The 17,746-nt window shown below is 44.7% G+C and overlaps 1 protein-coding gene across 1 annotated transcript; it reads right to left on the bottom strand.

Annotated features, from left to right (window-relative positions):
- Positions 1–1,390: 1,390 nt before the first annotated feature.
- LOC119649741 lies at positions 1,391–8,926 on the bottom strand. The gene is made up of 2 exons (XM_038052027.1): positions 8,817–8,926; positions 1,391–2,443 (listed from the first exon to the last, which is right to left on the bottom strand). The coding sequence occupies exons 1-2, from the start codon at positions 8,821–8,823 to the stop codon at positions 1,479–1,481; spliced, it is 972 nt and encodes a 323-aa protein (XP_037907955.1). The 5' UTR covers positions 8,824–8,926; the 3' UTR covers positions 1,391–1,478.
- Between the last annotated feature and the right edge of the window lie 8,820 nt (positions 8,927–17,746).

Below are 17,746 nucleotides of genomic sequence, written 5' to 3'. Positions count from 1 at the left end.
CGTAGACCTTTCAGAATTTTTCGTGGCTATCCAAGTCTTGTTGGAAGGCGGGGGAATAACTTGAGAGGCAGTCGTGGCATCAGGATAACTCACACGAGGTGACATTCGGATCTCACCGGAATTAGTGGTTATTCTGGCGAAGTTCTGCGAGAGGAAGGCGCTACCATTTCTTCTCGGCTGCGATACCAACACCCTCCATCAGGTCTGAGGTCCATGATGGTGAGTCTCCATGAGGTGATTACCCTCTGGAATTCATTCTCAGTAATAAGTTAGAGATACAAAATGTAGGGACCAATATTCTTGACCAACACCAGACAAGAGGTGCTAGACATAACTATGAGGAATAATCTGATGAGGGGCTTGGTAAAAAATTAGAGGGTACAAATGGGTCTTCTATGTCGGAACACAGAATAATCAGGTGCGACATTAAGGCAACTCCCTAGCGAAAGAGGTGTGTTCGAAAGCTAGAGTAAGATGCAGTGGAGCCTTTAAACAATCGAAAATTCCTTACACTACCTCGAAGAGGCCAATAAATTATCTTAGGATCTCTTATAAGAGTGCTAAGGGGCAGCATATCCTTGATATATATCCCGGGGGCATGGACGTGGACAAAAGTGATATTTATTCTGATAGTGGGTAAAAAGTATCCTTTTCGTACTTAAGCCGGTGGAGAAGATCATAGGCAACTAAATTAGAACAAACGTTTTGATACGTGAGCATTTGCCATGGGCAGGATGGTCAGCCGAAACAACAATTATTACGCGACGCCATAGAAACGAAGGAAATAGTACTGCGCTCGTTTTTGGCCATTGAAAGATCGTGCGATAACACAGATATAAAGATACGAGATGGCTTAATCCGCAAGGGGGTGGAGAACATCTTGGCCTTCTCGATGGACAGAATGTTAGAGAGTACGCAAGTAGAACCGACAGGTACAAATTCCAATGTCATGAACACTACTTAAGGTTGTCCACAAGGTGGGGTGTTATTACCATAATGTGGAGCATGGTAGTTGATGAACTCCTAGGAGAACTAACAAACACTGGAATACAGAAGAATAATTTACGCTAACGAGAGTTCACTTGTTAAGATTGGTGGGAGCATCGAAGTCGATGGTGAGTGACCAAGAGGCCACCCGAAACAACGGTGGCTTGCTGTGCTGGATGGAGAATTAAAAGCTCCGCGATTGCATCCACATCAGGTGTTTTATAGAACCAAATGGCGAAACCAATCGCGACCCCGACCCCGACCCCGCTTGTAAACGGGACAAAGCCTGAAGAAAAAGAAGAGGTGGTCGTTCCTTTAGAATAGTAGACCTCCACCTTGAGCGATATGTGTCTTGATTACTCAGCAATAGACAGGAAGGGGAAAGTTTCAAAAATAGCTCAGATAATTCCAAAGATATATTTTATTTATCTACAAGCATAAAAAAGGATTTTGTAAAAAAAAAATTTAAAATAACTTAAAATGTCCTATTTCTAATAAGAGCAGAGCTTTTCTCTCACGTTGAAAACCATCCCCACTGGACAGGATTCCTCCACAGCGACAAATCCTTTTTGACAGAAGTAGTATTTCGATGGATCTGGATGTGCAAGGCTAGTTGTCTTTGATGGCGATAAAGCTTCCCAATCTATTGTTTCGCATATGCAAGTGCTTGGTACGTTTTTAGTACATATTCCATTATCAAAGTACATATTGTTGTCACAAGGGCTCCAGTAGGGTGTGTCCTCAGAAATACAGTAATAATAAGCTTTACAATAGTAGGGGTCTGGAAGGAATTTTCCAACATTTCCTTTGCACATATTTTCAAGGTCTACTAATAGGGGAGGGAGCCAATCCTCAGGAACTTTACAATATTCTCTTGTATTATGCAGACAACTTTGGGCGGTTGCATTGAAATAATATCCACTGGGACAGTTCTGTTTGGTGAGTGTTTTACCAATGCATTGGTAGAATGAGCCGCAATCTTGAATGTCTGACCATCTTTGATTTCTATGTTCTACTTGGTTGCAGTCTGGTATGCCATTTCCGCATAACCAATACTTTTCAGGGACACATTGCTGTAGAAGAAGGTTAAAACGGGAATCCGGATCTGAACTAGTGCAAGAGGTATGGGTTGGACTTAACGATACATCACATTCCCAATAATCAACGCATGGGTCTCCACTAGGGTCAATAAACGTTTCACCTACGGCCGTACATGACGGTTCAGTTCTTCCATCGAGGTCCAATGTGCAGCTTTCCGTTTTTTCATTGAATGTATATTCATCTTCATCTGGGCAGTCATAGAATATTGGATCGGATTTTTCAGTGAAACATACGAAATATCCTTTCTCATAACTATCATCCTTTTGGAGTTGGTATGGTTTCGTTCCCATACAATCCCAACTTATAGCACCGACGTTAGCTATCAACGCAAGAGTAAGCAACCCAATTGCAGTACCTGTGAGGAAGAAAAGAGTACAAAATTAAACCCATGCGAATTATATATGGCAGAAAAGTCCACGTACCCTCCTCCTGCCCAACAGGAGCGAGGGACGACCAATGAAAGGGTGGGTTGAAGACAATATCCATCCAGACAATGACACATTTCAGCGCAAAGTGTGTGCCACCATGCAAATCGGTATTGTTAATCCGCGATGGTTTTAAGCTGAAGCAAGAAGCCTATACACTAGAGGAGCAACTTCAAGGACAAAGGGGCATGGAATCTCATTGTGCACCTTTCGGGTAGGGACGAGGCAGGTAAGTAGTTTTGATCTGTCGGTGTGTCGTTCTCGCTTAGATGGTTTTCTTGTGTATGTTTCTTCATCTTGTTCCAGCAGGAAAGGGATGCGTCCGAAAGGTTGATCTTGGGTGCATCTATAATACTTATTTCCTCCTCATTTCCTAGTAGAGCGTACATGTTGCGGGTGTTTGCTTCTACCAAAGGATTTTGAAGTATCATTTGCTCAGTGATTCCATCAAAATCCTTTTCCATTAATCTGAAATTCATCTTTAAGGAAGCTCTGCCTTTGGTTCCAGCTCGGGTGAGGGAAGCCTTAAAAAGCAACACAATGTCTGTTGTTCTGACAGATGCTGCTTCATGCTCGCAGAAACTCGCCGCCATGTGTTCGCAACCACGTGGGCGCACGCCAATGCACAGCATCAAATATACGGCACTAACACCAGCCCTTATGCGCGCGGAATTTTGCTCGCACAACCCCCGTCGCGGTCAATGTGTGCAAGACTTTTCCATCTCCATAGAATTTAAAAGAATGTGCTGGCAGTTGAATTTCCTGTGTATAATCTTCTTGCTGCAGGGATATATTGTTTTGTAATTAGAAAACTTTGTGAATTTAAAATCGAGTACACGAGAGCACACTGCTACTGGACAGGGCTCTGCGAACAATAGCACAAATTGTAGGGACGGCAGCCTTTTGTCTACAGCGCTCTAAGTAAATCTTTCGGGATCCCATAGTTAAAATAACAATTGGGGTTGCTTAGAACTTCTGCAGTTTTCAAGTCAAATAGTATCGAAATAGCTCAATAGTTGAGGGGATTTGAAAAGGATGCTATCTCTTGGGCTTAAATAGGCATTGTGGAGTACTTTTTCCAGGGCCAGGTTAAAACGGATTCATGATAGGGCATCCCCTTGTTTTTGACTGTTGATTATGGTGAGAGGCCTCCTGAGTGATCCCGCTGATTTTATCTGGCCTCGCCTATTGGCCAGAGTGAGTCTAGCCAGTTTTACCAATTTATTCAGAGTAAGGAATACTATTATGGCCGTGCAATGCTTTCCCTAGTTATGCTATCATAGCCGACTTAGCGAAATGGCCGAGAAAATCTTATTGATGGTCCTTAGCGGCATAATACTTGTATAATTGCCGCGTTGGCAGTGGTTAGACATTGATTCGATGTTATATGTTGATGAACTGCTTGGTTCGGTTGGTTGCCTCCATATTTAACCAGAGCAGCTTTACTTCAGTTGGTTTCTGGAGACCTATGATTCGGCCATTTCTTCCATGTTTGCTTGTGACAGTATTTCGTCTTCAATTGACAGGATTTCAAACGCGCCAATATTCTGACTGTTAAGCAGTTCACCCATGAATCAGATTTTTCTTCATCCTGCTGACTTGTTGGCAAAACTTGCACGCGTGGTGTAGTTGCTCCCTTTACCTCTCTACTTGATATGCTTGTCGGTTTTCCCAGGCTTTCTCTTCTGGCTGTGAAATCTCTTCCCCACTCGACGGAATTGCCTTAAATCCCTGTGCGTGCAGTCGTTCTTTGAAATTATTGTATTATCTGATATTCAATATTTTTTCTTTCCATTGCTAGCTTATATTGATCGTCGAACCAATCGTTCCGACTGCTTGTGGCTGTCCCAATGATAACGTTCCTTAAATGATTATGAAGATCATTTGCCGATGCTTCAGCTCTAGGGTTTCTGTTAGCTGTGGGATCCATTTCCTCCTTATACGTGTTTTGAGGAATTTGGTAAGGAATGCTTCCAATATTCGCTCTCGTCTGATTTTCAGAGCGGATTCGAGATTATGTTGTCATTCAAGCCCGAAACATCATGCCCCCCGATATGTTCTGAAAATTATCAATGCTGAGAGATGGCGTCGTTCAATTGGCAATGATTTTCGACCCTAGGTAGGTGAAATTATCAACAGTCTTAAAGTTGTAGTCTCCCATATTTATAATTCTCGTTTAGCCAGTGCGATTTGATGCTGTTGATTCTTTGGTTGCTAAGGGTTTCGTTACGTCAGAAACGGTATCCTTACTGTCGATCTGAAATACATCTTTGACTCTCAGTAATTAAAGCTACTTATTGTCAAGTTTTGTGGCTTTATTGTCTGCTAGGGTTACGCCGATCTCCAGCAGCTCGTCTTTGGTTACTGCGGGACTTCCCATTACATTAAAAGGTCGCGTGAAGCAAACAGAAGTTATCGCATCCTAGGATAACATATCATAATAATCAACAAGAGGGCAGAGCACGTGATCTGTGAAGATGAATGTTCTCCGAATCGCCCCCCTCCCCCCCCCCCCCCCGCCGTTCAAACATTCCGAGAAAGAACCTCTTTTTCGAACGTTATTTTCATCTGGTTTTGCAAGACCTTCCAATACACGGTTCCACATTTTTCTGTACCATCCCATTCGAGGACTTACGACGTGAAGTCAACGACAATCGCTGGAATTTTGTGCTCTTGCGTATGGGTAAGATTGTCAAGCATTTACTCGAATTCAAACAACGTCAGACTTGTGCACCACTTATTTTTGCCCGCACGAAGCCATTGGCTAACGGACTTATGGTTCATGGTTGGTTTGAGTGGTTCATGGCTCCACCAGTCGAATTTGAGAACCACACATTTTTGCAGAAATGGTTACAAAAATTGATAAGAAATTCGGTGGAAAGGTGGGGCGAGGGCGCCCACGCATGCAGTGAGTAAAAAGGAGATCTAAAATGTTTTTCACCGAGTATGGGCATGATTCTAGCGAATGAAAGATCTCGATTATTAATTTCCGGGACCCGTCTTATGTTTTGTGAATGGTGAGAGTGGAGGGGTTGGAAAATGATCATTTATTTCACGGGATCATTCTCACAAGTTACCCAATGGAAAAATCAGAAAAAAATCATCAAGCTGCTCAAAAAATGTTAATAATAGTATATGAAGCTATAGCATCTCAAAATTGGTTTTCATAATTCATTCATTCATTTTTTCGACAATACTTTCTTTTGAAGATCCCCCGACCAAACCAACTTCAACTACCATTTTTAGGTTATGGTGAACAAAAACCTTTTTTTATTATACACATACACAACTAGGGAGGTACATACGAGTACCTTGTCATGGGGAGGGAGCTCACTAAAGAAGATCCTCTATGGAATCAGAAGTCACACCTGAAGCTAACCGGTAATCAAAATCCTAAACCAGTATGTGACTACCGTGCCGAGGGCTGAATGGTTACGGGGTTTAAGATGTAGTTGTGAACGGTGAACTCGAGGTATCAGGCGAGCCCCAGTTTCAACTGGCCTTGTCTCGGCAAAAAGGGGCGCTACCGAGATCGACTTAGTTACCCCGACAAAACTAGGATCATGGCAGCCAATTATAAAAAAACAAAAAAAACTTAGTCTCGTTTGTTACCTGAGTGAGTGAAGGGACAATCCTAAGTTCATCAATGGAAAACCTGAATATATACTCAGATTCTCCACTTGCTCATGTGGGAACCAACCCGGTTGGGATCCAGTCCATAACGGACGAGCCCAAGCTAGTCGCTTCTATCAGTACTTCTGACCGCGAGCACCAATCGGCCTCACCTGCCGAGGCTAAAGTCTTGCACAAAGGTAAACATCTGTCCTCGGATTAACTTGTTCTATAAATACAGGTTCGCAGGTCCGGAAACCATTATTCCTGCGCAGGGAGTAGAGGTAATGGACGCCCTGAGTCCAGAATATATACCATGTATGCCTACCACACTCTTATATTCCAATTAACTGTAGTGATGTTAAGATGACATTTATTCTCAAACTAGGAAAAACCACCTACAGGGACGCAAAATGCTTCCGACTGATCAACCTAATATCCTTTCCAAGAAAAGGATCAGAAAAACTAGCTTGCTTTGTAAGAGATACGTGTATTCCTAAGTGGCCATTTCACGATAGGCAATACGCCTACCAGAAAGGCGACGGAGACAGCATGATAAAGAATACACCTTAGGCGCATCCATCGACATCGAAGCCGCCTTCAATTATGCATCATTTGCGGCGATTCGTAACGCCGCAAGACAGCATGGAAAGGATCCGCTAATCAGTTGGATCCTTCATATGCTAGAATGGAGAAAGTTCAACATAGTACCACAACTGGTACAAACAGTCAAGTATTTAGGAGAACACGTCGACTCCGAGCTAACGTAGAAGCACCATATTAAGGAACAATATCAAAAATCTTGGATATAGCTCTGGTGCTGTAGGGCTGCGATAGGTACGACCTGGCGGTTTTCACCGTAACGGATTCGTTGAATCTACATATCCATAATAAAGATCATTTGATGTATGCAAATATCGCCCGGTGCTCGAGACCGGATTTTGCTAACAGCAGGAAGCAGCTGGTGCAGATTCAAAGGATCAGTTGCCCAAGTTGTACTAGAGCAATGAGTACTACGCCAATCACGGAAAGCAGCTAACGGCGCGTATAAACTCGATACCATTGCCGCGTGGAAAGGCGGCCATCTAAAGGTTTGCTAGCAAACATCCATTGGCTTTAAAGCCGGCCGATCATATGGTTTCCAGATTTGTTTTTGGAAAGACATAGTCGGTTGTAATCACCAAAAGAGAAGAATGCTTGACAAATTACTACGAATCTTTTGGGATTACAGACCTAATAATCTTCATCGATTGTGGTCGGCCGGGAGATGTCGCTGGAACTAGTGTTTGATCCATTTAGGAGAAGCTTGACGATCGTCCGGTCTTCCTGGAGGTCAACGTCGATGAAGGAAGAAAATCAGGAATCTCGCGGAGGGCTAATAAATACGGGAGTCCAGAGTGGAGAAAACCATACAGAGGAGCAGCAGTGTCAGAATACGGACGAAACATCGTGCGTCCTACTCGGATAGAAAATAATATAGTTGTCGAATTTATAAAGTACAAACTTAATGTGCACCAGGCCATCAAAAACATGGTCAGAGTCATTCGTGTACTGTACAATAGTACCAAGGACAAAAAAATCGATAAAAGCAAGAGTCACTCAAGCACTTCATACCATTAAATGCCACTAAGAGCGCACATACCTTCGGCTTAAATTTATTCTTCATGAATGCTGAAGCTACGGAACTAATGCAAGTAACATTAATAATTAGCACTTGCAACGCAAATAGTGCCTTCCCCAGTTCTCAAAACGAATTCATTCAAATTAATTACATTCAACACTAACTGTCGAAAAGCGTCACCATATTGCAAATGACGCAACAAACTATTACCTGTCACGCATCACAAAAGTTCAATTTTCCACGCGCGGTCGTTCATTTTCAGATTTATTTGGCATGATGATATTTCGGTAGGGTCGCGCAAATTCCATTATTTGTTTAATTTTCTGTATTCGGGGCGGACCCACGCATCGGAAAGGACACGTGAATTTTGGTAGAATGAAACGTGAGGAATCGAAATGCTTAGAAGACCTTTCCACATTCCTCAGCCAGGCTAGCATAGAGGCATGAAAGCACGCGTTGACGGAACACTTCAATGAAGCTTCAATATAGTCTTTGCCACTCCCCAATCCCACTTAGTCATTACAGGATCCAAATCTGAAAGCTGTGGAGATGATGTAATGTTAACCGCAAGTTGTTGGGTGACATGTCTCGTTGCAGCTTATGGTACCATTCGCTCGATTTTCAACGTATTAGTTTCGGAATGAAATTATATTATATTCATATATGGCTTAAAAATAGCAGTTTTTCAATTATTTTCAACGATAACTCAGTAAATTTTGTTAGATTATTACACGAAATGATTGAGTAATGGTGGATACTGCAAACAAGTGCGAGAGTCCATGCTTTTTTAGATTGGAATTTGTACGAGTTGAAATAATCGGTCCGCGAAAATCACTCATTAATGTCTTTGTGATTTGAAGTGTTAAAATCCGCAAATACCTAGTCACATGACTTTCGTCTTCACCTCAACACTGTCACAATTATCACAAACTTGGAAATTTAGTTAGGCAGTATAGAAACTCTTATTGTCCTTGGTGCTAAACGCTTCATTTTTTTTTTGAAAATACTTGAAATTAGTTTCTGATTATATCGTATCGTACCACACTTTTGACGGTTTTGGTGTTCCTTACCTTTCATTTTGTAAAAGTCCTTCCAATACTATGCTCTAATTAAATATGTTCATAGACTCTTTTTAAATTTTAGAGCTATACTACAGGTGGGGTTACTTTCTCAGGCATAGTACAATATGCAAGACTTTATATACGCCGGAGCTATTGGCTGAAAATCTCAGATAGTGAAATTGCAATATCTAATTTCCAAGAAAACTTGATAGTCAATTTGATAAAAGTATTAAGATTTAGAAAATGATCCTTAGCGTCTTTTATTGTATTATATTATTCCAAATTGTGAACAAGTGAAGGCTAGAGTTTACAAGTTACTTATGAGTTAATTTTAAGCGAAAATTGATAACTAATTTTAAATTTTTGGTTGTGATAAGAGAGTCTGCTAGCTGATTTTTATATATTGGAAAAAAATGGCATTTCTATTAATATCACTGAGATTTACACATCAACGTACTTTCTTCTATTAATTTGTTTTTCTGGCAGGCAACAAATGACCTCAGAGGAATTTAACTTTTAAAAATAACTGCAAGATGCGGTTACTTTTATACATTGAAATTGCATTAAGCCATTATCGTGGAAAAATGTTGACATTCATTTTCAGAAGTTAAAACCTTTTCTAAACAGTTTCGCGTCATGCGGCTGGATCATACTCATCCATTCGGATTAAGTGACCCGCCCACCCTATGCTATTGAGACGGATTTTATCCACAACATGATGGTCATGGTATCGCTCATAGATTTCGTTGTTATGTAGGCTACGGAATCGTCCATCCTCATGTAGGGGGCCAAAAATTCTTCGGAGGATTATTATTTTTCCGAGTTATCACAATCTCGGCAGATGCCGGATTTTACCTAATACTAGCACTAAGTGCCAAGCATTTAGGCTCGGACGATCCTACCTACTTAAAAACTAAAAGGGGCACTGGTGGTGGTGGTCGGTGGTAGGTCAGTGGGAGAATCCGTCGAATACTCCCCGCAACATCGAGCACGTATGCAGAATGGTGTACTTCTGCATGGTTTGAACCAGACTGTGCGAAAGTCCCAGGACATCAAGGGAAGCCGTCAGGAATTTAGGTACAATACCTGTAGCTGACAATATTATGGGAACTACAACCACCCGCTCGAGACGCCAAATTTCTTTGATTTCCCGAGCCAATGGCTCATAGTTCATCTTCTTCTCCACATATTTCCGTTTAATGTTGCTATTATGGGGGATAGCAACATCAATAATATACGCGGAGCGACCCGTCTTGTCAACTAACAGTACGTCAGGCTTATTGTGTGCGGTATGGCGATCAGTCAGAACTTGCCGGTCCCAATACAGGCTGTAAGCAGAACTATCAAGTACTGCTTCCGGCTCATATCGGTAAACCGGACATGTCCCCGTGATCAGCCCATGCTTATATGCAAGGTTTTGATGGATAACGTTACATACAGCATTATGCCTGGTGATGTATTGCACCGGTGCCATAACAGTACAGCCAGAAATGAGATGGTCCAACGTCTCTAACGCCGAACCACACATTCTGCACTGGTCGTTCTCCACCCGTTCTTTCATGATGCGCTTTTTATAAGCTCGGGTGGCGACCACGCCATCCTGAATGGCACACATGAACCCCTCCGTCTCAGCAAAGAGCTCCCCAGCACACAGCCATCTGTTCGACAGATGCAAATCGACAAATGGCTGCCAAAGACAATTCACGTGTTTACCGTGCATTGCCTTCGACTTCCATTCATCGATCCGCTCTTGGTCCGACTTCACCCTACTCAGAGGATTGAAGGATCGATCCTTCAAGTTAAGTGGAGTCAGTCCATAGTCTGCCCTACAGACAGCCGCATGCAAGGGACTCGCCTGCTCTTTGCTGTAAAAATAAGCGCGCAGCGAGTCGACTTGGCGATGATGTTGAGCCGCCACGTCAACCAGGCCTCTACCTCCGATGTCACGAGGCAGGTTCATCCGCTCCACGGCAGACTTTGGGTGATGCATTCGGAATTTGGACATAGTTGTCCGTATCCGTCGCTGGACGTTTTCCAGGTCGGTCTTCGTCCACGGCAATATTCCGAATGCTTAAGCCAGTGAAGGGATGGCGAATACATTCAACGCGCTTATTTTATTCTTCCCCGAGAGATGCGATTTCAGCACCAGCTTTACACGTCGCGGGAATTCGGACAGCAGAGCTTCTTTCAGATCACCAACTCGAGCGTGGGTTCCTTGCAGAATTCCTAGGTACTTGTAGAAGTCTGGCTCGTGATGACCTTTGCGGATGGCTTGGATTCGACATTTGTCTAATCCAAACTTCATCCGAATATCATGGCTGAACATGTTTATTATTCGCAACAGACGTCTAAGATGGTCGTCAGTGCCAGCATACAGCTTGATGTCATCTAAGTACATCAAGTGTGTCAGTTCGCACTTAGCACGTAGGCCATACTTTATTGCAAAATCATGCCCTCTAGCATCATTCAGTAGCCATGAAAGGGGGTTCAGTGCCATACAAAACCAAAGGGGACTCAACGAATCCCCCTGCCCCTCTGTATACGGATGGGCTCTGAGGTATTAGCACCCTCAGATGTACGGACTGATAAGGTGGTATGCCACCCTTCCATGACTGTCGCCAAAAACTTTATTAGTTTCGGATCAATGGGATACATATGTAGGATATCGATTAGCCAGGTGTGCGGAACGCTATCAAAAGCCTTGGCATAATCGAAATAGCAACTGTTTCTTTGGCCTCTAGTTGCTTGTCCTACAACTACCGAGACGATAATGAGTTGCTCTTTGCAACCCCTTGACCCAATTCGGCAGCCCTTCTGCTCCTCGGACAGAATGTTGTTGGTCTCGAGGTGCGCATTGTTCCTTCCACTAATAATGGACGTGATGAATTTGTAGAGGGTTGGTAAGCAAGTGATCGGTCTTGTGTCTGCGGGGTCCTGCACCGTGTCCTTCTTAGGGATAAGGTAGGTAATCCCCGCAGTGAGGAAGGGTGGAAATTCCTCCGGCCGACTCATGACCTCATTTATACTGCGTGCCAACCGACTGTGTACGCTGGCAAATTTCTTATACCAGAAATTCTGCACCCGATCTAGACCTGGGCCCCTCCAGTTCTTCGAGCTGTTTATGGCTCGTCAAACTTCCTCTTCGGTAACATCCGCGAAATTCATGCCAGGTGTATTGGCATGGTGGGTGCCTTCGGCGGTGATCCACTCAGCATGCTGGGCAGGTAACCCCAAAGTCCACGCCAATACTCTTTCGTTTCCGTCACCGAGAACTGTATTGTCTGGGCGCTCTGTTGGGATTCGTTGAGAGATCTGAAAAAGCTCCGCTGGTTCCTCGCGTATGTTGCATTCTGGACACGTCTGGAATAACGCCATACCGTCGTAACCGACTGCATATGACAAAAAGTTTCTGTTTTAGTGTGTCCAGAATTTCAACAACGGGTGTCTCACAGGGGATGGCATAGATCCAGTAAACCCTCTGCACTTTATTTCTCACCCGTCGGCTGGCACTGCCAGTGCTGATCTGAATCAGTCTAGCAATGTCCTGCCTTAGTGAGTCCCGCCGACGTTTCAGACGAATTTTCCATTGTGGATCTCTTTTGTCACTCAAACCAATAACGCGAAAGCGAATCTTCTGACCGTGCAATCTAATAGCCGCAACTGCACCACAATACACAAGTGATTGTAGTTGCAGCAGCGACATATCAGCACACAGTCGAGATGCAATCTCATCATTGATTTGAGATAGAATTCCCGGAGTTGCTGGAGATGCATAGAGCCTGGGAATACCTGGTCCATGCAAAGGATCCATATCCGAGTATTCCATACATGCTCTTTGGAATTCGTCCCGAACCTCAGCGGAAACCTCAGCTGGACGGTGGAGAAGAGTGCTTCGGCGAGTACTGAACCTGTGTCCTGCAGTGAGGCGTGGTGTTGTTGGTGCCGCCGCCTCTGCCCCCATCGACTCTCGGTCACCAGTTTCCCCGATGACTTCAAGTCGAACACGCTCCCTGATGGTGGCCGGGATTAGGTCGCTGCGAGTAATAAAGCGGTACTAGTCTGCGACTCGCTGCACAGTCACGTGCACGAATTGCGGGAAACGCTCGACGAATCTCTGATGCAACAAGGGGCGGTAAGATGTTGTACCCGCCCCCGCCGTTATTTCGTAGTAGGAGCGGATGATGAAGAGGTTCATTTCTTCAGTCCATTTCATCCGCTTCCTACGCGAACCTGCTGAAGTGGTCGCCACAGATTGTGGCGAAACAGCTGCAGCAGGCGGAGCTGTGCTCCTGGTCGTCGTGGCGCCTAGACGTCGAACCGCCCCACGACTAGCGGTTTCGACGCCATGCAGTCCATCACCAAGTCAGACGACTCCCGCCGGTTATCCGTACCGGACCTCAAATTTCTCCTTCTTCTCATTGTTGGTGGTGCATTTTATCCCTAGCTGCCAGGTGTTGAGATAGCTTTCTTAGTGAGTAATCTGGAAGACTGCAAAGTTCCTGCACTTTCCTCACCTACCCCCTGAGACGCTGCGGTGGCGTACAGCCATTCAGACTGAAGCTATCTATCCCTCCTACTTTCACAAACAGGCTTATTCTGTTAAGGGAAAGTCGCACCCTGTCCTTGAAGAACTATTGTGCCCCTTTTACTGGTCTTAGTGTACCTGTTGATCACAGTATCTCAAGCAGGCCTGTAACCGTTAGGAACTTTAGTATGTTCCCCACTTCCAGAAGTTTCAGCTTTGCATCTGGTATTAAGTGTTCTCCCAGATATATCGACCTACTTTCCACAAGTGCCGGACACTGTCCCAGGACGTGCATAGAGGTTTCGTCCTCCTCCTCACAGAACCTGCAGGCAGTGTCCGTAGATATCCCTAGCTTCCCTAGGTGATAGTTCAGCCGACAATGACCAGTGAGAATTCCCACTATGATTCGGAGGTTCTTTTTGGTGAGGTTTAAGCAATCCTTTGTACGCATGGGTTCGTATCCCCCAATAAGCACCCTGGACTGTTCCATCCTTGGTAGGCCCGCCCAATATAGTTCCCTCAACCGTTTCTCTTCGTTTCTTAGCTTCATAGCCATGAAACCGTTTTCGATTCCACAGAAGGGTTCTGCCCCGTGTAAAGGCATCCCTGCGCCCTCCTTGGCTAATTCATCCGCTGCCTCATTGCCTTCCAACCCAGCATGGCGACGAGTGTATTCAGTCTCTCAAGGCATTCCCATACCAGTTTAGAGTTCACCTGGTTGGACCTAAGTGCCTTGATTGCTGCTTGGCTATCGGTGAGAATAGTTATGTTCTGCCCCCTGTAATTTCTTTGCAGATTAAAGGAGGCACATTTGTCTATGGCGTAAATTTCCGCCTAGAATATATATATGTGTACCTGCCCATTGGCTCAAAGTACATTTTCCTTGGACCAATGACACAGGCTTCCGCTCCCTCTGCTGTGAGGGATCCGTCAGTGTACCAAGTAATCAGTTGCTGGTTTAAGCCGTATGTCGCAGCCACGCTCTCCCAGTTTGCCTTGTTACTCCAACGTGTTTCAAACTTCTTATCGAAGTGAAACCTCGTTGTCATGTTGTCCCTCGGTATCAGTAATTCGGGATATCGCCTAGAAAGGATATCAATCTTCCTTCGATTTAGGCAGCTCCCCGCCTCACTCACGCTAATGGCCATCCTGAATATTGATCTCCTTGCCTGCATCTGTATGTGCAGATGGAGAAGGGTTAATCCCAGAAGGACCTCCAGGGATGCCGTTGGGCATGTCCTCATTGCCCCACTGATACACACGCAAGCCAGCCTTTGGAGCTTATGTAATTCCTTGGCTTGTGTGCTGAGTTGGGTTCTTTCTGCCCAGATTACCGCTCCATAGGTAATCATTGGCCTTACTATTGCAGTATATATCCAAAGTAGTATCTTCGGGCTGCAACCCCATTTTTTTCCTGCTATGGATCTGCAAGTCATTAGAGCCCTCGTGGCTTTTCGCCAAGTGTTTCCGACATGTGTCTTCCAGAGTAATTTTTGGTCTAGCGTGATTCCCAAATATTTGACCTCTGTTTCTCGTTTCACCTCCATATCATGTAATGTTATGGCTTTCAGGTGATCCAGCTTACGCCTCCTAGTGAATGGTACTATGGTGGTTTTGGTTGGGTTGATCCGCAGTCCCACCTTCCTGCACCAGGCACTAGTAACCCTTAATCCAGTTTGGATTCTATCACATAGGGTATCTTCATATTTGCCCCTATAGATTAGAACAATGTCGTCCGCGTAGCCCTGGACTTGTATTCCAGTATTAGTTAACACGTCCAGGAGTTCATCCATTACCATACTCCACATCAGCGGCGATAGTACTCCATCCTGTGGACAGCCTTGAGTGGTGTTCATGATAATAGAATTTGTACCTGTTTGTACCTCTATTTGTCTGCTTTCTAGCATTTTGCCCATTCGGAGTGCCAGGGTGTTTCCCACTCCTTTGCGGCTCAGGGCATCCTGTGTCTCTGTGTGCGATGTGTTGTCGAATACTCCTTCGATATCCAAAAACGCGCACAGTGCAATTTCTTTTGTTTCTATGGCGTCCCGTAGTACCTCTGTCAGCTGATACAGAGCAGTTTCAGTTGACCGTCCTGCCCGGTACGCGTGTTGACAGTGATGTAGGGGATTACGCTTTAGAACGTTAGTTCTAATATAGTTGTCTATGATCTTCTCCATCGTTTTGAGTACGAACGATGTTAGGCAGATTGGTCTGAAAGATTTACGGTGAAAAGTATCCTTTTTACCCGCTTTCGGAATAAAGACCACTTTTGCCCGTCTCCATGCCCTTGGTATGTATCCCAGTGTTATGCCCCCCTTGCCACCCTCAGAGGAGACTCTAAGCCTCTAGGCCTTTCTGGATTAGTGCTGGGAAAATGCCATCTACTCCGGGTGATTTCAGTGGTTTAAAAGTTCTCACTGCCCACCTTAGCCTAGCTTCTGTTTCAAGTTCTCTTTTCTTCCCCTTTTATTTGTTGTTGGGGTGTCAGGCTGAATGGTGTCGCCTACCACCGTGAGGTAGAACCCCGGCAAGTGAGTTCTAAGAAGCAGGTGTACCCTGTCCTCCTCATTCTCGGTAAATGTCCCATTTTTCTTCTTTAAACAGACAGAGGGTATTCCCCCGTCTTTGACTACAGCCTTGTACAGCCTGGTAGTTTCTATGATCTGTCCGATCCCTTCACAGAATTCCCTGAAACTGCTTTGTTTTGCTTCCCTGATCGCGTTGCTATATGTAGTCATTGCATTTTTGTACCTCTGCCAGTCTCCGGTTTGTTTTGCCCGATTGAAGAGTTTTCGTGCCTCTGTTCTCATTCTGGCCAGGTTCTTGTTCCACCATGGTACATCCCTTGATGACTTAACTTGACTTGACTTGACTTAGCCGGACAGCTGGCCTCATATGCGTCAATGACGACTGAGTTGAGGTTTTCCACCACTGTTTCAAGTTCCAGTTCGCTCCTGATGTCACCGCTCCTTTGAAGGTGGGCAATGTTGTTACTCAAGTGCGTTGCATAGGCTTTCCAATCCGTTTTCCTGGGATTCCTTACTATTCTTTCTATTTCGGAGTTACCCTCAATGTGAAATCTGATTATCCTTGTGATCAGACATAGAGGGTTCATCCAACACCTTCCAATTTCTGACCATTCCGTTCATTAGAAGTATTTCCTAGAGTTATGTCTAGTACCTCCTGTATAGTGCTAGTCACAAATGTTGGAGTGTTCCCTAAGTTATATATTTCTAACTTATTGCTAAGAATAAATTCAAGAAGGTACTCACCTATACGATTGGTGTCGTAGCTTCCCCAGACTTTGTGGTGGGCGTTCGCCCTCTTCTCACAATACTTCGTCAGTTTTGCCATTTGTTCGGGTGGAGCCTGGATTTCGTCTCCTGGGAAGTATCCCGATGCTACGACTGCCTCTCGAGTGCTCCTCCCGGCTTCCAATGAGACTTGGATAGCCACAAGGTACCCGGTTAAAAACTCGGAAAGACATATGCATTTTAAATTACGTTTAGGAATTATGCAAGCTCTTGGTTTTTCACAAGAGGGTCCCAAATTATCTGCATGCTTCTTCCTTGCAGACCGCGAATCTGCCCCCCGTACACCCAGGGCTCCTGAGCACAGCACTATACCAATGTTCCCTTTGGAACTTGCGCTTGAAATTACTCCAGATGCAGCTTTCGCATGGTGGAGGTTTATCTGGGCTATCTTAGTTCTAGCCATTGCTCCGTTATTGTTTGGAGCTCTTTTCCACTGCCGAAGTATCCCCCTCCTGCTCCACATCGCTGTCCACCCTGAGCTCTAGGAGTCCTAGGTCTAAGTTTTTCAGCTTCTGCTGTTCACTGGGCAGCCGGTCTGCTTCCCTGGTTGAACCAGTCCTTTCCGCCTCTATCGCTTTCGAGACTTCATCAGGGACCTTGGTATGTTTTTCACCCGATGTCTCCTCTGTGATATCTTTCCTCGGCTTTTCCCTGTGCACATGCACGGATATGCTGCCAAATCGGTAGTTGTTATGGTAACTCCCACGTTTGATTGCCTCCAGGGATCGGTCGTCTACCCCGATCGTGAGGAGTTTACCATTTTCCTCCACCTTACTTCTGAAAACTCTCACATAAGGTATTCCGTTTCTATTGTCACGGCTTTTGGCAGAAAAACTGTCACCATGTAGGCTCCTGGTATATCATCCCCAGCACATGTTGACAGTTCCACCCCTTCCTAGCTTGGCGATCTAGGAACTATGGTTTTAATCCATTCTAAAGTGTCCTCCGTCGCGCAGTCCACCAGTATAAGGCCTGGTCGAGACCGTATCCCGGTGAACACAAGTTTCGATGTCCATCCCTTGTACATCCGCCTGACGACAAGGTCTTCGATGGTTTCCTGCTCTTCACGAGTGAGTATTTGCTCGAGAAACATTTTT

The sequence above is a fragment of the Hermetia illucens genome, chromosome 2, assembly GCF_905115235.1.
Source record: "Hermetia illucens chromosome 2, iHerIll2.2.curated.20191125, whole genome shotgun sequence".
NCBI classification, from domain to species: Eukaryota; Metazoa; Arthropoda; class Insecta; order Diptera; family Stratiomyidae; genus Hermetia; species Hermetia illucens.
Note: the sequence above shows the minus strand (reverse complement) of the source record. Positions and strands in the feature narration are given on the sequence as shown.